The following is a 21,998-nucleotide window of genomic DNA, read 5'->3' as shown; positions in this document are numbered from 1 at the left end:
TATTCTGACTCATCTAGTAATGGAACAAAATGATCTGGCAAACAAAGTGAGCTCTCCTTGAGTTCAGGGTTTTGTTTTGTTTCTATTTTTGTTTTAGATAAATCTATATATGGAAGAGGAAATAAGGGTGGATAAATACAAACAAGTGGTACACACCACGGCTTGGGCAAAATGCCGGAGAATATAATATAGGCCTGCATTCATATCCCCTCCTCTCTCTTGTTTTTATTTGTTTTAGGCAGTTTTTAGTTTACACACCAAGAAAAAAATAAACATGGTATATCTATCACTTGAAGCAATGACAGAAAACAGATATGCCTAACTCTTAATTTTGCTTTGATCCTTTATATCAAAAAAAAGGGGGCCTTGAACCTAAAAACTAATAGACAAAATGAACTAATAGAGAAACAAAATTCAAACAAGGTAAGGAGATACCTAAATGGCTCCTTTTTTATGAGCTTGAGTATTCTAAATTTTTTTTAATTTTCTTTTTTTTGTTACTAGATACATTCACTTTGACTTTTTTTAAGTTGTCAGTGGACCTTTATTTTATTTATTTATAAGCAGTGCTGAGAATTGAACCCAGTGCCTCACAAATGCTAGGCAAGCACTTTACCACTGAGCTACAAACCCAGCCCGAGCCTGAGTGTTCTGACCTAACCAAATTATATCCCAGGACACTGAGACAATTTACCTATGTGCCTATCAATCAGGCAGGAATCTTTGAGAAATTAAAGAGAATGGTAGAGAATGGGGACAGACAAAATAGTCTTGATTTTTTAAAAAGAAAAATAAGGTAGATCCTGGAAACGACAGACTAGAAAACTTGACATTAACCCACAGCAGAATTCTAAAAGGGTTTATCTGTGAAAATTTGAAAAGAAAGCGACAAGCATCAGCAACCCACATGTTTAGTACATGCAAGGCAGGGCCATTTCAAAATAGCTAGAAGATAAGATTTTGAATGTTTTCATTTACAAAGAAATAAACATTGGAGGCAATGGGTATGCTAATTACCCTTATTGGATCATTACACATTGTATAAATATATTGAAATATCACCCTGTACCCAATAAATATGTGCAATTATTATGTACCAAGTAAAATTTTTTTTAAAAAAGCAAAGGAAAACAGGAAAAAAATTAAAGTAGGCCAAGCTGCTTTTAAGAGCATTACATGACAAATAGATAAAAAAAAAATTCAAAGTACCATACATATATTGATTTATGCTGCTGAAAATGTCCGTCATTATGTATAGTGGAGAAAGAGGGAAAAGATAGAATACACTATTGTGCAGTTCTACCAATGAATAATTTATGTATTACTGAACTCAGAGGTATTGGCTGACTGCTGCAAGATTCTGGATTCAGTCCTACCCTAATCCATACATTTGTGAACATCATTGAGACTTAAGAAGTAAAGTCATTAATTCTGCAGGTGACACCAGACTGGGAAGGAGAGCAAATACACTGGATGCAAAATCACTAAACCAACTCAGCACACAGCAGTGATGTGAAGAAATTAAAGTAAAAATATTTAAATCCTACACTGTATGAATCCTCAAGTAAAAATATATGACAGAATCTTTGGAAACAAGCCAAGAAATGGTAAAAAATATATATATATACTATGGAGATAGGCTCACCCAACTGGTCTATCAGGAAGACATTGGCTTTGACACAGGTCAAAGGAAAAGATCCGGAAATAATATTTCTGGTAAATCTCACTAAGAGCTTCAAGTTATGTCTTCAGAAATTCGTTTAAAGGCAGTTTTTTTCATTTTCTTAAAGGCTTGATGAGTTAATGTCATTAATCTTAGGGTTCTTATCTGTCAAAATGAGAATACCTGAGGGGTGTATGTATGTGTGAAAGACTGGGAACCATGAGAAAAAGTGGGAAGTTTAGTGTAAAAACATGAATAGCTCCAGGGAGGAGAGGATATGAGAGCTGTCCACAAATATGTGAAGAATTGTCATTCAGATGAGAAAGCAGACAAATTCACAAAGTCCAGGTGTCTTTAGAAGAGAGGAGAGAATCCCTCCCCAGAGTTCACAGGAACTAAGGCTTGGACTCCATTAAGGCATTCCTTCTAATCCTTGCTGTCCAAAACCAGAATGAGCTGGTAATCTCTTGGCCAGATTTTGGCTAAAAGAAATGGTATATGCAAAAAAGATGTGTAAACTCTTAACAAGTGAGTTAAGACACTCTGTTTCTCTGCTGTGTACTTCATCATATGGTTTATTCCCTTATATATATAATGTCTATGATCTAATGAAGAAGGCAATATTTCATGGTGGTTAAAAATTTAACAACCACCCACCCAGATTTGAATCCCAGCTCTGCCTCTCATCAGGTGACCAGTGTGAGCTTGAGCAAGCTAGCGAACTGCTCTGGACTGCACTACCTACCACCTTTCCCCCATTTGAAAAATGAGAATGTAAGCATTTACCCCATGGGTCTGCTGTGAAGATTAAACAAGTTAATACACAGGAAGTCCCATAACAGAGTCTGGCACACAGAAAATACACAACAAAGTTTGCAGTTTATTATGATCCCTCTACAACCATTTTAGTACTCTAAAGAGTCCTGATTACAATTCTAGGCAAAGTGTGATGTTCACCTGAGACTTTAGCACTTTAGAATATTGCAAACATATAGAGAACAGTGCTACATGCAGCAAAGAGAACAGCTGGACAAACTTCTCATTCTCAGACCTACATGATTTCTAAAACCAGCTACCACTGGCAGATATTCCTGTCCCCCAAGTCGCCCTTACAATGAAAGTTGCTGTCCCATCATAGTTTTAGCAAAGGCCTGTGGGATATGGATCCTGGAAACTAAGAAGCAGGCTCCACTGAGGACAGAGCTGGCTTCTCAGGTTCCTCTCCCAGATCCACAATCCGGATGGCATTTTCTTTCTTGGAAAGCCAGAAGGCCGCATAGACTGGCTCTGAAAATTTGCAGTCAAACTTGTGAACCAGAGTCATGGAATCATATTCTACGCCATAGAAGGAAAGGGTCCCTCCCGGGAAGTTGACATAGATCCCAAGCCTCTGGAAAGGGCCAGCTTTGAGGGGGGTCTCTGTGTCACTGTGCCAGGCTGTGAACTCCTTCCCGTTCCAATGGAGGCTCCAGGAGAAGTTGTTTCCAGAAATGCAACTGTTGCGTTCCTCCCCTTTCCGGTCAATTCCTTTGCAGGTCAGGCCAAAGTAAGTGCCTGCCCCAGAGATCTCTATCTCAAAATAGTACCTGTGCAGGTACAGACTCTGTTGGGACAGCACCTGCCTCCAGTGCAGGAATCTGCTGGGGAGGTCCGGGTAGGGATGTTCCCAGGGTGTGGTGTTGGTGACTTTTCGGTTGTCCTCTTGCAGTCGGAGATACCTATGTGCTGTGTCCGGGTCAAATGTGATATCGTGAGCATCTGAAGAAACACAGAAGGCAAGAAGGCTGTTTCAGGAAATGACAGCTGATTCCGACAGAATGCTTTAAACCCAGATGGCCTCCAAAGCATGTCTGGGAAAACACCCACCCCCTGTTGTCCCTTGACCCAGCTGCTATTCCCTTAGGAAAAAAAGGAGGATAAAGATAGAAAACCAGGGAGAACACAAGTCACTCTACTTCATTCCTTTCTGAAAATCAAGTTGCTCAGCATTCACTGTATTATTTGGTGAAGTGAATCAAGAAACTGAATTTACTCATTCATTCGACAATTCTGTGAAGAAAGCCAGGCACTATTCTATCAGTGTTAGCAAAGGTTTGGGGATATGGGTATAGCTACATTCTATACCTTCACTCATTAAAAAAAAATCTTTGTAGTTATAGATAGACAGCCTACTTTTATTTTATTTGTTTGCTTTTATGTGGTGCTGAGGATCGAACTCAGTGCCTCACACATGCAAGGCGAGCGCTCTGCCACTGAGCCCAAGCCCCAGCCCCAGCCCCACGTTCACTCATTTTTAAAACTATTTGACTAATAATCAGCATGGTGAACTGTCAAATAATTCCCCAAATATATTCTATTTCTAATCCCAGAGAATAATAGCACCTTCCTGCACACAGTTGCAGATTCAAGTCATTCTTGACATGTCTTTTGCCCTTATTCTTAAGCCCTATCCCTCCACACAGACAACAGAAAATTCTGTAGATCTCCACACTTCTCTCCAGCCCTCTGCTTCAACTCCCATGTTAGCCACCACCAAATCTCACCTATACCAGTGCCATAGGCTCCTCACTGGCTGCCCATAATAATTCAAAAGATAATACTATGAATAATACTCATAGTAATGTTCAAAAAGGGGAAAAGTTAATATGTATAAAATATTTTTAAGGCAGAAAAACCTGAATTATAATAGCATATGTTTAATTTTTAATTTAATGTAATGAATAAAGGATTTTTGAGCCAGGTATAGTGGCACATCCCTGTAATCCCAGTGTTTGAGGAGGCAGGAGGATTGTAAGTTTGAGGCCAGTCTAAGAAACTTAGTGAGACCCTGTCTCAAAATTAAAAAAAAAAAAAATTAAAAGAGAAAGGGCTACAACTGACTGCCCCTCAGCTCAATCCTCAGAACCACACACACACACACACACACACACACACACAAAAAGAAGAATAAAGGGTATTTGGGTTCTTTTATTAAAATGGGTCTGCTTATAAAATATAACTTTGCTTCCGTCAGGAAGCAGGAAAGAACAAAGAAAACCACATGGAAACCATTTCCTGGGAAATAAATAGGAGCTGTGGCAAGAACAGGAGATAGTCATCATCATAAGTAAAAACCAGAGAAAAAGGCTGTCCATGAATTTCTCCACCAGTGGTCACCCTCAAAGAATAATCAGAAGCAAGGTTCAATGGCATGTTCCAAAAAGAAGTTATAAAAATAAGCATTGGCCACATAGCGTAATTTTTCCTCTGCTAGCAGATGAGATCTGATGAACTGGTTAACCATCATCGAGTGTTTTTTATTTTTCAATTTAACTGGTTTAGTTGACAAAAATTGTACATCTTTACAGTGTACAACATGATGTCCCAAAATATATATATATTGTGGGATGGCTAAACCAAACTAGTTAACATCTAATTAACATATGTGCTACCTAACATATGCCATATGCATTTCTTTCTTTGCATGTGTGTGTGTGTGTGTGTGTATGTGTGTGTGTGTGTGTGTGGTGAGAACACTTTAAGTCCATTCTCTTAGCAATTTTTGAGTTCATAATGCATTGTGATTAATTACAGTCACCATGTGTACAACAAGCTCTTGAACTCATTCTAACATGAAGTATTGATTAGAAATACAGTGCTTCAATTCACAATAGCTAAACTGTGGAGCCAACCTAGATGTCCTTCAGTGGATGAATGGATAAAAAAAAGTGGCATATATACACAATGGAATTTTACTCAGCAATAAAAGAGAATAAAATCATGGCATTTGCAGGTAAATGGATGACGCTGGAGAAGATAATGCTAAGTGAAGTTAGCCAATCCCCAAAAAATAAATGCTGAATGTTTTCTCAGATACAAGGAGGCTGATTCATAGCTGGGTAGGGAGGGGGAGCATGGGAGGAATAGATAAACTCTAGGTAGGGCAGAGGGGTGGGAAGGAAAGGGAGGGGGCAGGGGATTAGCAATGATGGTGGAATGCGATGGACATCATTATCCAAAGTACATGTATAATGGGGCTGGGGTGGTGGCTTTGTGGTAGCGCACTTGCCTAGCATGTGTGAGGCACTGGGTTTGATTCTCAGCACCATATGAAATAAATAAATAAATAAATAAATAAATAAATAAAATATAGGTCCATCAACAACTAAAAATAAAATTATTTTTAAAAAGTAGATGGATGAAGACACGAATTGGTGTCAACATACTTTATATATAACCAGAGATATGAAAAATTGTGCTGTATATGTGCAATAAGAATTGTAATGTATTCCACTGTCATCTATTTTTTTAAAAAATCAATAAAAAATACAGTGCTTTTAACAATGTTAACAGAACAGGTTGATTTCTTAGAATGACAAAACAATGTGTTGTGCAATTCTGGCCAAGCGAGACTTAAAAGTGAACCATTTGGTATCTGGCCAAAACTCTTAAAAGTGCCAAGATTATTAAAGACACAGAGATACAGAGGGCTGACCTAGACTGGAGAAGACTAAGGAGATGGAAACATTTGTATTCCTAGGTTGGAATCTGGACCAGAAAAAATGGTGAAAAATGAATGAAACCTAAATAAATTCTATGGATTAGTTAATAGTATTGCAACAATGTTAATTTATTAGTTTTGATCAATGTATTATGGCTACATACAACATTTAGAAAAACTGAGTGAAGGTATACAGAATTCTTTGCCCTATTTTTGCAATTTTTTATAAGTTTTAAATTATTTCAGAATAATAATTATTTAATTCAATTTTAAATGGTGTATTGTTTAGGGATAATCAAGAGTTTACAAGAACCTGAATCCTATATGAAAGATGGTGGTTCTCACTTGAGCAAAGCATTACACTGACCCAGCACCTGGGGAAGGGGAAGCTGTTCACAACTTACATTGGAGGAACTCTTTCCTGGTTTTGGGCTCAGGTTTTGAGGTCCGATACTTGTGCTGAATGATGGCAGAAACTTGAGTTTTGATGTCATACTCCTCTAGAAAATCAGAGAGTTGTGAATGCACATCTTCTTGGGTAGTCAAGAGACTTAAGAAAAGTGCACCCTTCCCTGAGCTTCCTGAGGCTAGAGAGGGAGGGCTGATGCCTACTAACATGGAACACACTTAATGGACCATACCACTTTCACGGATGAGATACAATCACCAGAAAAAGATCCCACACTGACTTGAATTTTTACCTCCTAGCACAAGCAGCAGCAATGTGAGAAGCTAGTCACAGAAATGCAGCCCACTGCACAATGTGACTAACTTACCTTCTCCAGATCTTAATTATAAAATAAAGCATACATGAAGTATAATTATAAAAATAAAGTTAAGATATGGTTCCATTAGTCACATGATCTAGCTAAAGGATGGCATGGAAAAATAAGCATTCCCCAATTTACTCTTCCTTGCCTGGCTCTCTATTTCCCCACAGACCATTCCTAAAGACAAAACAATTATAGCCCATGGCCCAGAAAACTCCTCACCTTCTTTGGAGAACTCCTGGAGTTTTTCCTTGTAGTTCTCCAACAGCTGGATTAAGTGTAGGGTGGAGTCTGTGATGACCTTGCGGATGCCTGACAGTTTATCCTTCAGCCCTATGTAAACACTAGGGAAAGCAGTGTCTTCCGTGTTCTTGAACTTGCAGTACTCCTACAAAAAGGAAACGAAGAATTTGCGTCTTAAATTGTTTCTTAAATTGGATTGTTCTTCTTTCTGCATCTTTAAAATGAGTTGATTACATACTTCAAGGAGAAAATGTGTATATAGTGTCCATCTCAGGTCTAAAAAACATAAAAATAACTTTTTTAACGCTGCTAGACTTTAAAAAGTGGGCCTTTTAAAAATCAAGTGAGAACATGAGCTTTTAAAATCAAGAGGGACCTAATATCCATGAACAGCTCTAATACACAGCCCAGACCGGGAGTCATAAGAATGAGAATATTCTAGCCATGGTAGGGCAGGAGGAACTAGTTGCAGTATTCTAAAGATCCACAAACCATCCCTCAAACAGGAATGCTACCTTCTCCTTGTCAATTCAGTCCAATGTGTAGTTTTCTATAAACATTTTTTCTATAAAAAATTCTTTCACTGTGCTTTCCAGTTTGAAGTGTTTTCATATAGATGATCACATTAAGTCATTTAAGTTCCAAAACAACACGGGAAACAGGAAAGATTGATTTCAGATATAATACATTATCAAAACTCACAGGCAAATGAACATTGAAGAGCAGAATGAATGCAGAAGAACACTTAACCATGAACATGGCTATGACAGAGCCAAGGAATAGAAGAAAAAGTACAAATCAGAAAGTTGATAGGAAGGCACATAAATATTTTAATATTGTAAAAAGATTTGGTTACTATACTCAATAAAAGTAGAATTTTCTCTCAGTGTGGGGAAAGAATAAATTATTCAATAAATAAACTGTCATTTCAATTGACCAACAGTTTGGGCAAAAATAACTTATCTTTTACCAAAATTAATAACTGTTATGCTAAAATAGATCTTTAGATCTTATACATCTTAAAGTTTTAATGTAAAAAACAAGTTACAAAAGGAGAAAAGAAAACAAGAAAAAGTGATTTTTATACTCTTTGGGCAGGAGATCTTGGAAGAAACTTGTGACAGAAAGTCAAATTTTTATCCATATTCATTTGCTGCATTTTGATATTGAAAAGTAGAGACACAAATGAAAAAGGAGACACTCTTCAGGGGCTGGGGTTGTGGCTCAGTGGCAGAGTGCTTGCTTCACACATGTGAGGCACTGGGTTCTAGCCTCAGCACCATATAAAAATGAATAAACAAAGATATTGTGTCCATGTTTAAACTAAAAAAACATTTTAAAAAGAGAGAGACACTATTCATATTTTTACTATCTTTCTTTGTATGTTTCTCTTTCTTTTACTTATTATGAGAGTTAACCATAAAAGATTAACTATGGCTGTCTTTGGGTACTGGGACTCTGAGTAATTTTTTGTCCTTCATATTTTTTGTACTTCCCCAATTTTTTCACAATAAATAGTTTATTGCACCTAGAAGGATTTTTATTTTTCAAAAATGCAAGCAATAAAAATTATTTTGTCTTTTGGAAGAAGACTTGCAAATTATTTATTCCAATCTTCTATTTGGATAAGTGAGAAATTTGAGACCCAGAGAGGTTGAATATCTTACTAAAAGCTCCACAGCTTATTTATGATAGATCAAGGATGATGAAATTTACCCCCAACCTACTGTTCCTTTCCTGCAAAATGACATGTTCTTTAGATCTGGTTCAAAAGGCACATCTCGTAACATATAATGATACATTACAGTGGAAAGTTCCTTCCCTCTACTGAGCAGTCCTCAATGACCCAATAGACACAGCTCTGTCTGAAAAACAGCAGGTGTCCAGTTTCATCCCTGCCAGGTAAGTTTCCACACAACTGCTTTCACCTGCCTTCCTCACTCCCCCTCCCAAAGTCCTTCACAGTCAGATGCCTGCTTGGCCTCACCAGCCTCATCGTCCACCACTATGAGCCCAGCATCTTGTGCTCCATCTCTGTGAAATGCCTTGGTTCCCCAAACCAGCCATGCTTTCTCAATCCTCTGTGCTTTCGCACATGCTGTTCCCTCTACTTGGAACATACTGCACCTTGAACATGACTTACCTTCTAGGACCTTCCCTGCTCTGAGCAATCCTTCCTACCCCTACCACTGCTGTACTCTGCTGAATCAAGACCTGTGTCTCTGATTCCAATGGGGTTTTACTAAAATGCAGTCACATTCATAGATGTGCCTCAGGCTTAGTAGAAAAAGGATTCTCTGTGGTACAGCTGCATGGATACCTCCACCTCTTCCCTTGCCCCACCCCCCATTTCTGTACCTCCAAAAAGAGGACAGTGTTGCTGATGGCTGCCAACCTCTCCAGCTCCTGCTTGCTTTTCTCCATCTCTACACTCCTGTATTCCAGATGGGTCTTGATGCCATTAGCCTGGTTCAGAGCAGCTTGTTCTTTCTCCTCCAAGAAGAGCATCACATCTGCCTGGGCCTTCCTCACAGCAGCAAGCAGTTCCCCAAACTGCTCTTCAGCTACCACCTTCACCTCTGACACCGACACCTGGCAGGGATGGAGTGAAAGGCATTCAACAATTCGTTAGTGAGGCATTCAATTTCATGGAAGCTCAACATAAAATATAAATAAATAAATAAACAAACTCAAGAAACCCATAAACGAGGGAACAATGTTCTACAGTAAAAGGAAACCTTTATTCCTGGAGAAAAGATTTACTCTCCTGAAATGTAAGTGCTTCTTTGCTGATTGTTAACTTAGTCTCCTTATCCATTTGATGAGATTGCTTTGTGACTTGTGGGATTTCTTTAAGCTCTGACAGTCTGGGTCCGTTAATCAAGTTTATGAAACCAATTTTTTCTACAAGAGAAATGTCTGTATTCAATATATTTGATAGTATACTTCAAGAGGTAAATGAATAACTTGACCTTTTTGCACAAATAGATAGTGTGAATCAGCTTTCTCAGCATTTTATTACACCTGGTTAAAATGATCACTGAACAGTCTGAGCCAAAAGCACATCTAAGATCATGGTGTCTCTGCAAAGCACACAGTCCCCAAGAAATGTTTAAAGTATGTGTAGATGACCGTGGTACCCAAGCAATTACAGGATGAGCATTATCAATGCAAAATAGAATGCTGCAATCAAACTATAAAACAAAATCCATATTAAGGGTTTGCATGTTGACATGCATGCTTGTGGAACTCTTTCATGAACATCCCTTCTGAATGCCTTCAATTTCTAGCACATTTACAACATAAATCTGAGTTCTAAATGCTGTCTTCTTCTCTTTAATAGTTCTTAAGTATGTAGACAGCTCCTTCTGCATCTGTCCATACTGTATAATGCTCTTAAATTTCATAGATCTTGGATATTCCCTGACCCAACCCCACAACCCCAAGTCCATTCCCTACCTATCTCAAGACTCTCCCATTGTCCCCACCATCCTATCCCATCTGAGATCTTCTGAGCATCCTCTCCAGGTGCTGTTTTCTGTTCCTGATCCCAAGGGTAAGTTCCAGGCCTCTAAAGGGAATCAAAACAATAGATGCCCTTAGGATGGGTGCTGCAGGGGCACCTCTCTATCCTGGAAGGCAGGGAGAATAAGACTCAGACCCAAAAAGTGAAACTCAATAAGAGAAGAAATCAGAAAACAAGGGCCTGTGGTCCCAGCACACGTGAGATCCTGGACGTTTGAAGGAAGATGAGAAAAAGAAATGATGATATTAGGTAGGAGGACTTCTGTCGGCTGGGGACCCTGCCTCAGACCAAGACTCAGGAATGCAATCCCAAGAGAATTCATGGTCTCTGATCAGCCTTTGATCCAGTGGCCAAGGAGGAATAAGCAGGGAAAAGGAAGCAATTGGGATGTTCCTGGAAGACGGGAAGGTATGTAGACACTCCCTCCATTCTCATTTTTATGCCAATGTTTCTATCACTTGTTGGCTTATTAGGCTAGGGCAGCTGGACAGAGCTGGTAGGAGGAAGAAGAGACTAGATGGCAGATTTTCTCTAAATTCCTCAAGCCCAAACCAAGAAAAGGCTTCAGACAGATGGCTGTATTGAGAAGCAAGGGTAGCACCAGAGGTAGTTTAGGAAACTCAGAGGAAATCTATTGTTCAGGCTCCCTTTGGAGCTCTGGGATGTTCAGGCTGAGCCTCACTCTGGGGAGAAGGAAGAGCAGCAGGCTATCCAGGAGCTCCAGCCAGCAGTCATCTTATTAGCATATTAAACTGATTCCCTCTCAGTTTGGAAAGGGAACAGGTCTTAGCCCTTTGGTCACTGTGGGCACTAGGTCAGGAGCACCACCTATATCCCTAATGGACTAAATACAGAAGCTGTCATTGAGCAGGTGACCAAAACAAGATGCCAAACCTACTCAGCAGTTTATGAAGCAACAGTTTACAGATGTTGCCTCCTTGTCATTATAAATACTGTGAATTCTGAGACAATTAATCATAACTGGATTTAAATCTAAATGTCAAAATATGTCTTCATATTATAAATATGAAAGCAAAGATGGAGAAATCTACCTTAGAAGAGAGGTGAGATTACTCATTACCTTTTGTGGAGGAGGGGTGGGATAGCTGTTGATGTCTTATCCAAGCTGTTAGGAGCCACAGCAAAAATATTGATACAGGCACCTTTGGATTTTATTGACTGCCAGCCAGCAATTCACATTCATATGGTAATTGGACTCATGCTGTCCAGCTGGGCCCATTTTCAGGACTCAGGTTACTCATGTCACTCTTGTAATGGGAGAGTTCCCATTGGTTGGGAAAGGATGGTAGGAGGGTGTTCCGGGGGAAGGGGAAACCCCCCGGCTCAGGTAGAACACACACGTGTGGACCCACTTGTTAGGGGACGCACATGGCCTCTCTCTAAATAAAACTTTGTCTCAGTTTGACTGGCTTGTGTTTTTGTGCCCAACCGGGCTGTAAGATTGCAAGCCGGCGTGCACTGATAGCTCAGCAGGGGATCGCTCAGCAGGGGTGCCGCAGGCAGTGATCGGCGAGCGGCAGGAACGGGGCTCAGCCAGCTCGCTCGACCCGGCCCGGGCAGCTGCGGCACAAGCTCCACATTAAGGAACATGTTCTAGATCCCTGGCTTACTGCCCTTCCAACCCTATCAGGCTCAGGTATCCAGACTCCATGAATCATAGAGATCAGCAGAGGCTCCCTGCCCTGCCTACTCCTGATCACTACCATAAAACAGGAGGAGGACTAGATACGGGTAGTCACATGAGGTGGGTAAACAACCCAAATCCATTTACTCTCTGTAATTCCAACATGTAGTTTCCTCATAGAAGTACCATACTGTGAGCTAAGAGGCATAAATCTGAAGACAAAATTCATGATCCACATCCCTTCCCTGCTACCAGTGAGGAGAGATAGTATAAAGAGGGCCTTGAATGATATTGGTGATTGGCTCCTACTGTAGCCTCTCCTTCCTAAACCTTCCCATTGAGAAACACTTCTGTTTTGCATGTAAATGGAAAGTGTGAAGGATATTATTTACTACCCAAATGATGACAAATAAATAGTGCAGATAGGAGGGGCTACAAACATATCGAAGTAGTCAACAGTTAGTGCTTTATATTTGAGGATGGTGCACATGCCTATCAGTGTATGAGTCATTCTTAGGTTGAGAGAGCAACATTCCCAGGTTATCTTGTCCCACCAATCTAAAGGACCCCAGACAAGCCTTATTACATCCCTTGTGCATGAAGGTCATTGTAAAATTACCTCCCCTGGTTACCATGCCATTATGAGAACTGAGTAGGGATCAAAGTGTCTAAACATTGAAAAGCCGGAAAAAAGCTAAAATGTGATTCTCTAAGTCATTTGAATCCTGAAAATCAACTATCTCTGAAAGTTTATAAGGATTTAAAAGAGTAATTATCTTTCTTCCTTTAATAAAATATTGTGGGCAAGAAAGAGGTTTCATTCTTCAACAACTAATTAGTTATAAACACAAGAGGTGGAAATTATGGGCTGGGGTTGTGGCTCAGCAGTACAGCGCTTGCCTAGCATGTGCAAGGTGCTGGGTTAGATCCTCAGCACCATATATTAATTAATTAATTAATTAATTAATTAAAGGTATAAAAATTTGTTTAAAATAAGTTAAAATGGATATATGTATTACATTGGGTGGATGGGTGGATAGGTAGACAGATGAATGGACATGTATATAAGTAGGCAAGTGAGTGGATTTGTGGGTAAATAAATGAATGGAAGGATGGATGGATGTATGGATAGGTGAATGGATGGATGAAATTATTCATTCTCAGCATATGAAATGATACGGCTGACTCATTGTCATAGAGTAAGTGTTCAGCAATCTTTTCTAAGTAGTGGTTATTGGCTTGCCACCAATGAAAGCTATTTGTAGAATTGCTTGGGTCCACTTATAGAGTCTATTTGGAAAGTAGCCACTACTAGAGAAACTAAAGCCAAGCAGCCTGGTACACCATTGGCCTTATCAAGTATATCCATTTATCTCGCAGTTCTAAAATCTTTTTTTCTGGATGCCAGGACATCAGACTGGTAACACACATTCAGAACATCCTCCCTTGATGGAAGAAGCCAAGATTTTTTATAATTCCTGGAGCTCTAACTAAATACCTCCCTTCTATACACACAGGCACATTCATACACTTTTCTGCTGATCAAGAATGCACATGTAAAAATAATGCTGTTATACCATGACTGATCTTGGTTCTACTCTATATTATTAAAAAGCAAACCACTCGACAGCTTTAAAACTTAAGCAAATTTCATAACAAATCCTGACATCAAAGTGAGGCTGCCTCATAGTTTAGCCAACTATACCTACAATTCTCCTAGCAGAAAAACCCCACTGGACCTACAACCCATATCCCACAACCCTCTATAGCCTGACTGACCCTGAAGCAGCAGCCAGACATGCTGAAATATAACAGGTGACCCACACCCATCTTACCAAAACAGACTTGTGATTGGCTTGAAGCCTGGCAATGGCATTTTCGTTCAACTTGAGTTTCTGCTCCAAGTCTAACTGGGTGTACCGAAGTTCAGCCTGAGAAACAGAAAGGAGAGAGTTAAGAAGGAAGGGGCCCAGTTGTACTCAAAAGTCCACAAGGGCAATGACGCTTTTTATTCCTTAGGTCCCTGCCTTTCTTCCATGAAAGGGAAAGTTTGACCTCTGAAGCTGATCTCAGAAGCCAGCCTAGAGGTGTGAAGCGTGGGCTGTGTGCCAAGGCTGTTCTGGGACTGAACGCAGCATGAATCAGTTAAAATGTACCTGGTTCATACAGTGCTAGATTACCTCTTACCATGCTTTCTATACCCATATAAGGTAAAAATTATTATCTTCATTATGTAGATGATAAAATTGAACCATTTACCCAAGGTTAGCAGCTCATTAGTGCAGTTGAGTCTAGACCTTCTGACCCCAGAACAGCCTAACAAGGAGAGTGAGCCTTGGAGCCAGACAGCCAGGTAGGGAGTCCAGCTCTTTTACTTAGCAGCAAAAACTTTGGAAAAATTTACTTATGGATGAAAAAGACATTTTTTTCCTTATACTCACACTCAACACAGAAAACTTTAGTGACCAAAATGAGTGTGTGTGTGTGTGTGTGTGTGTGTGTGTTTTCCCCACACGTAGCAGTTCTCACATACTAGCTGGGTTTTCTTCAATTTAATTCAATTCTGAGTTAATTCTGATCATGTCAGATCCACATGATCAGGTCCCATAAGACTGCAACCCCCTACCACCACTTCAGATGCCAATCCAAGTCCAGATGGTGACCAACCAGCTAGAAATCAGAGGTTCCACCACCTGCTCCTCAGGTTCGGTTATTTGCTAGAATGGCTCATAAATTAAGGAAACATTTTACTTATGTTACCTGTTTATGATGAAAGAATACAAGTCATATAGATGGAAGATGCATGGGGCAAGGCATATGGGAAGAAGCACAGAGCTTCCATGTCATCTTTAGGCACTTACATGTTCAACAATATGGAAGCTCTCAGAACTCGGTTCCTTAGGTTTTTATGGACACTTTATTATATATAGACACGATTGATGAAATTCATGGCCACCAGTCAACAACTCAACCTTCAGCCCCTTTCCTTCCCCAGAGGTTGGGAGATGGGGCTGAAAGTCCCAAACGCCTAACCAAGTGGTGGGTTCCCTTGGCAAGTTGTCCCCATCCACGGGCTGTCCAGGAGCTCCAGCCAGCAGTCATCTCATTAGCATACAAAAGACACAGATCACTTCAGAGATTCCTTAGGCCAGGCTCCATGGCACACACCTGTAATCCTAGTGGCCCTGGAGGCTGAAGCAGGAGGATTTCCAGTTCGAATCCAGCCTCAGCAACTTAGCCAGGCCCTAAGCAACTCAGTGAGACCCTGTCTCAAAATAGAAGATAAAAAGTACTGGGGATGTGACTCAGTGGTTAAGCACCTCCTGAGAAAAGAAAGGAAAGAAAAGAATAAAAGAATGAACCCAGACCATGCATCCCAAGCAAGCATTCTATCGTTGAGCCACATCCCCAGCCTTGCAAGGGTTTTAAGAGCTATATATGTGTCAAGAAATGTGGCCAAAGATCAAGCATGTATTTATTATTATTTCAGAACTTAATGCCTCTAAATTTTCATATCTTCACTCTATGAAATGGAGATAAATAAAGTGCCTGCTTCCTAAGATTGTAAGATGATGAATTAAACGAGATAATGTATGTTAATAAGAACTTGGATTGCTTCTTGGCCTTTTGGCTAAGATCAAGTATAATAAGAGCTTGGTACAGTACCAGGCATGTTGAAAGTGCACCCTAAATGTCAGTGGTTGTCTTTGAGATCCTCCTCCTCCTCATTATCATCCATCTTACTACTATGGCTGATTTCCCTTCATACTCTATGTTTGCTCCTGGAGGCAGGTAGAGACAGTTAGAGCCAGCCCTCGCCACTCCAAACCCTCCCCCAAATCCTCCCTCCCTCCCCTTACCACAGCCCCACTGCCACTCTAGCCAAAGCAAGTACAAGTGTTTGCCTGCCTTGACCTTGCCTCCTGGGACTCCCTAAACAACTTCTGCCAGAAAGTCTGCCTGGCAGAAAATCTAAGACTTTGCCAACTTCCAAGGCCCTGTCACTTCCCTGCTTCCACAAGGGCATGAGATAGCAAAAAGAAGTAATAATAATAATAAATAATAAGCAGCTTTCAGTATTTTTAATAGCTTCTGTCTACATTTAAAGCTGTGAGTCATTATGCCCCAACAGATCTCAAAGTGCATAAATGAAGTGCGTAAATTAATTCTTCCAAGGAAGCCTGGGGGTTCCAGGCTCCCCAGTGGGAAACACAGCTGCAGGTAGAGCAGTCACTTCACAAGTACACTCTGCAGAAGGCTGGTAACCTTTGACCAGTCTCTAGGGAGCCCCCATGGCTTCTCACCCCTAATACCTGCAACCTAATGCCTAGTACAACCTAATGCCTAGAATGAGAAAGAGTCAGGGGGAAATATTGGGGGAAATCCTAGAATCTTATATAGGGACCCATTCTAGAAGAAAGGAGAAGAACATGAACTGTTTGTTTGAAAGAATTGAAAGACACAACAGAACACACCCTAGCAACCAGCTCATACAACATGGCACCTTAATAGCAGCAACGTGAGTTAAAACAGTTGTTCCCAGTCATGTCCTAAGGAGACACCCAGATATCCAAAGAGGGGCTTCTCCTCTATGTCTGCAGACTACCATAAAAGGAGAAAAGGGCTGCTAAGTGCTGAACCGGGATCTCTCTGAGTGAGTCACTCCAAGGGAAGGCACTCCCAATTACCACAAAAGGTGGGGCCAGTTGGGAGATTCGTATATCCAGTTATTCCTGTTCCTAGAAAATGATGGGTTGTCTCAGACTCTGGTTTCAGGGTTTCCCAAGATCAGCCATGCACACATGGCCAGGGTGGGCCCTGCCCATACCCTACCCAAGTGCAGAACAGTGGTACCTATGAGCATAGATGACCTTCTAGCAAAGGGCACAAAGAGACCTGCATGATTCATCAAGGTATTGGAAAAATGTACAAAAGGCACAATATTTGGGGTCTGCAGACCTGTTGCTTGCTGGCTGTATAATCTTGTCAAATCATTTAGATTCTCCTCTGGTACAAGGTCACAGAAATATGTTGACTGAATATTTCCTTCTTCTGTCTACAGAGCAAAGGGAACATCCAAAGCTTGGTGGCTGGGGATAGGTTAGAGATGCAAAGGGAAAGAACTGAGAAAATGAGAAGAGACGAAAATGAGAAGAGAGACGAAAATTCCAGATGGAGTCAGTTCTCTTGTATTTCCAACCATGTGAGGTTAGCCCTCTAAAGACTTATCTTTGTAATCATGAGAATTTTACCTGGATATTGATTCCATTCCTCAGTTAATTGATCAGGACCTATTGCACATCAATTCAGTCAACTGAAACACTCACTATCAGTCCTTGGAAGACTTATAGCCTGGTAGACTACTTGTGAAAAATCAAGTTACATCAAGCACGGTGGCACACACACAATCCCAGCAGTGTGGGAGGCTGAAACAAAAGGATCACAAATTTGAGGCTAGCCCAGGCAACTCAGCAATACCCTGTCTCAAAATTTAAAATCTCTCTCTCTCTCTCTCTCTCTCTCTCTCTCTCTATATATATATATATATATATATATATATATATATATATATATGGATATAGCTCAAAGGTAGAGCTCCCTAGGTTCCATCCTCATTCTCGGAAAAAGTTGGGGGTGGGAGGGAAGAAAGAAAGACCAAGTTACATATTCTGAATCCAAGGCCTTCTTTACAATTTCTAAAATAAATTTTCATCCTGAGTGTCTGCATATTATTATTATCCACCTACTGGCTACCAGCAATCAGACTCTGAACAATGCTGACTAACTACTCCCAGGTAAGCACAAAGACTTTTGGCTCTCTGATACTTGGCTCTTACTCTACATGGAGACTGTGACCATGGTCAGCATCCAGTCCTGAATTTTCTAGAACCAAAACTGAGGTTGAAGGTAGTGGCCTGGTACAAGCAGGGTCTCCAAAGATCTAAGGCCAAGCTCAACTCATATCTTCTCCTTCAAGAACCCTACCCTAACATTCCCAGCAATGGCTGCCTCCTTTGAACATGCAGCACTTGCAATGCGCCAGCCCTTTAGCACTCTGTGAAGCCATGGTATGTGCCTTGGCTTCCTGACTAGATTCCAAACTCTGGGAGGTTGTGGACTGGGCAGCTTAGCACTTAGCCACAGACTTCATAATGTATGATAAGCATGAAGAACAGGAAAGAACCACACGGGACAGAATAGACAGGAAAGGTAGTCACAGGAGTCCAAATTTTACCCTGCTTCTCATAAACATGGGCTCTCATTTCCATGGTGCCAAGTTTGAGATTCAGCGATGAGAGGAGTTAGCAGGAGCCAGACAAGACCAGCTGCTTTTAAGAGGAAATGGGTCTGGGGGCAAAGGGAAGGGCTGAAGTCCCCACTAGGTATAGCTGGGCTCTCAAATCCCAGCAGGATAGAAAACATCATCAAAGAACATCCACCTCTCAAAGCCCACAGGTTTTTCCCAATGGTCTAGATATTGCTGACCACAGGAACTTCAGAAAAAGCTAACTTGGCAGCTGAGAAATGTCAATCACTCTGTAGATCCCCAGCAGGATCTCAGTGCTTTCTGTCCCCCTACATGAACCTGCCATTACAATTTCCCGTACACAATGCCTGCCTGAATAATGATTAGCCCACTCCAAAGTGACCTTCAGAGAGTAACTGCAGTAGGCTTGGGCTAGCTGAAAGGAACCCTAGGTTTGGGGAGCCTTAATGATAACTTAATTCTTTCAAAACAATTACAGTGGAGCTAGAAGCTTAAGCTTCTTAAGCCATCAAGGTCCCATGTCTTCTGGGCTGTTTGCTTGGGCTCCTTGTAAAAAATCCTTTGGTCCTAAGATTTGGTGGAATTGCATAGAATGTAGCTGCACTCACAGAGTAAATTTGCTCTCCAAGCTGAAAATGAGGACACAGGGTAGAAAGGACATAAGATCTCGGTAGCAAACCAGAAAGCAGAGGGATCTGTGTTACAGGGCTGCCACACTGTAACTATAGCCATGACTGCTTTTCAGCCCCCAGACTACCTTAGAGCCCCTCACCCAATTGCCTTTATTTTACTTTACCCAGCTCTTTCCTAGGATATCTGCATTTGGAGTTCTGCCCAGCTCTCCTGCTCAAATTTCTATCACCCTAAGTCTCTGGGGCATTCTAGATGCCGTACATTTAACATTTATATTGTATCCGTGTTGTACCAGGCATAGAACATTTCTGAAGGAAACAAAGTACAGTTAAGAGGAGGCAAATACAGGGATTGGGGATGGGCCGGAGACCTCTCTTCCCACTAAAATCGATTTGGGTAACATTGTTATTTAACAACTCCGTGTAACATTTTCCAGTTAAAAAATAATAAAATTCCAGCCAGGCATTGGCTCAAGCCTGTAATCCCAGCAGCTCAGGAGGCTGAGGCAGGAGGATCTTGAGTTCAAACCCAGCCTCAGCAACTCAGCAAGATCCTTTCCCTAATAAAATATAAAAAAGGGCTGGGAATATGGCTCAGTGGTTAAGTGCCCCTAGGTTCAATCCCTGGTACCAAAATAAATAAATAGAATAAAATTCCTATATTATACCCAAAGGAAATAACAATACACTTTGTCTTAAAATCTCTACCATATGTATGGCCAGTTTTTGGAGTAAAACATATCAAAAAGGTAAAGTTACACTGTTGTAATTTTGGAGTCCTTCCTTCATGTCCCTCCAGTAGGATGGCTTTCCAGAAACTTCCATGCCTCACTGCGTCATTTAGTCAACTGTATGAACTGAGACAAATGTGGTGGAGATAATAAGAGTTTTCATCTCACAGTTATTTGAGAATTGGATGAGAAGAGCCACAAAAATTCATTTTAAAAAATACTCAGTATTTTGACAATACTCAGTGAAGACTATTTTCCTTAACTATGTGAAGATTTTTCCTTTGATGTGTATATTTGTTGCTCTTTCTCTTAGTCTGACATCCTTGGTCACAGGAAACACTGGAAACAATTAAATGACTTCCCAGGCCGGAAGCAGTGACTCATTGACAAGTGGAATTCAGAGCTCTCCAAAACAACTCCCACTAGCACTAGATAAAATATGTGTCTAGGGATAGATATAGAGGGGGTGTCCTGGTGTGCAAACCCTCTTTCCCAGAAACCTCTTTCCTTTACTGCCCAGGAGCATTTGCCAAGAAATTACTGTAAACATGCCAGCCATGCATTTGGGAAGTTGCTGCAGGTATGAATATAAGAAATGTGGGACAAAAGTCAACTGTACTTCCCTACAGGAAAAAAAAAAAAAAAAAGAAAGAAAGAAAAAGTGTTCATGGAAAGTCAAAGTGGGAGAAACAGAACATATAAACTTGCTGAATCAATTCCCAAGGATTTCTCTAGGTCCTCAGCTTTAAGACAAAGGTAAGTTAGATATTTCACAATTAATGCCTTTATCTGATAGAAGTAAAATTACAGGCTCTGAGCACAGTATTCTTAGTTCCTCCTGATCCTCTACCTGGTGAGGAACTTTCATTTTCCGTAAGTTAACCCATTCTTGACATTACACCCAGACCTGAGTGTCAAATTCTATTACCTTAGCATTTTTTCAAGCTCTTGGATTTCACACTGATTATCTCTAGCAGGACACTTTTCACTAGTCTTTGTTTAGGATAAAGGGAAAAAGAAAAATTAGGGGAAAGATTTATACTTTTCTCTTGAATTTCTGCCAAGGTGGGTGTTTTATTAATTAACAGAATATGTGCTATGTAATTCCCTCCAGAGAGAAACATCTCCTCTGAGCCCCACAACTTCTACAAGCTACATGAAAAACAGCAGGAAACGCAGAGAGAAGCAGAGACACACAGAGGTAGCATGACAACAGGGAGACAAGGAGAGGACAGAGTGACCTACTTCATTTTTCAAATCCAAGGGCAACAGATTCTTATGCTGCACGAACAGCCAGGAGCTATGGCTAATTTCCTTTTTCTGTACATACAAAGCTCAGAAGTGACATCAGCAGAGCAAAGGATTGTGGTGTGGCTGGGCTTCCCCAGGCGAGCACCATGTCCCATTGCCCTGTCGCAGCTGGACAGACTCCAAGCACTCACCTCCTTATCTCTGCGGGCAGCATCCAGGGAGACTGTAGTGTGGTCCTTGTGTTCATCCTGGCCACATTCCTGGCAAATGCACTGCTGGTCACTGCAGCAGAAGGCAACCAGAGGGCTGTGGTGGGCAGAGCAGGTGGGTAGGTCTCGGTCCCTTGATGGCTCAGTCAGCTGGTGACTGTGCAGCTTACTGTTCTCCTGATGAGGACGCAGGTGCTCCTCACAGTAATTCACCATGCAGGTGAGACAGGACTTCACTGCCTTCACCTTGCTGGTTCCAAGGCAGAAGTCACACAATATGTCCTCCTCCCCATCTTCACCGGGTGCCCCTGACTCTGCAGAGGAGCTGCCCTCTCCCTCTGTCTCCTCCACAGCTCTCCCGGGGGAGCCCAAGTCCTCTTCTTCTGTGGGGCTGGCAGACCCGGAATCTGAGCTGAGAGGGGCCAGAGGGTGAGCAGTGACGCCAGGCAATGGCCCTGGGGCCATCAGATCCAGTTCAGTCATCCTGGAGGCTCTGCCGCCTAAGCTGGCTTTCCTCTGCCCCTTGGCCCAGGATCTGGGCAGCCCAAGTCAGCCCAGAGAACCACGCCTACAAGATTAC

General features: G+C 41.2%; 1 protein-coding gene across 1 annotated transcript; it reads right to left on the bottom strand.

The window, feature by feature from the left end:
• Window positions 1-2,523: 2,523 nt before the first annotated feature.
• Window positions 2,524-21,972, bottom strand: Trim16 (tripartite motif containing 16). Its single transcript, XM_026409417.2, has 6 exons — window positions 21,401-21,972; window positions 14,163-14,258; window positions 9,515-9,748; window positions 7,136-7,301; window positions 6,548-6,643; window positions 2,524-3,421 (listed from the first exon to the last, which is right to left on the bottom strand). Exons 1-6 carry the CDS (start codon window positions 21,899-21,901, stop codon window positions 2,838-2,840), a joined length of 1,677 nt encoding a protein of 558 aa, XP_026265202.2. The 5' UTR covers window positions 21,902-21,972; the 3' UTR covers window positions 2,524-2,837.
• Window positions 21,973-21,998: the final 26 nt, after the last annotated feature.

The sequence above is a fragment of the Urocitellus parryii genome, chromosome 7 (genome assembly GCF_045843805.1).
Source record: "Urocitellus parryii isolate mUroPar1 chromosome 7, mUroPar1.hap1, whole genome shotgun sequence".
Classification (NCBI taxonomy): Eukaryota; Metazoa; Chordata; class Mammalia; order Rodentia; family Sciuridae; genus Urocitellus; species Urocitellus parryii.
This window is presented reverse-complemented; position numbering and strand designations above follow the sequence as displayed.

What these genes read in the sequence shown, in the direction of transcription:
- Trim16 (XM_026409417.2), bottom strand. Translation starts at nt 21,901, where the DNA reads ATGACTGAACTGGATCTGATGGCCCCAGGGCCATTGCCTGGCGTCACT. An exon ending in CTGCCCGCAGAGATAAGGAG is followed by an intron (nt 14,259 to 21,400) that starts GTGAGTGCTTGG and finishes TCTGTTTCTCAG; the next exon opens with GCTGAACTTCGGTACACCCA. An exon ending in CCAGGAGTTCTCCAAAGAAG is followed by an intron (nt 6,644 to 7,135) that starts GTGAGGAGTTTT and finishes CTGATTTTCTAG; the next exon opens with AGGAGTATGACATCAAAACT.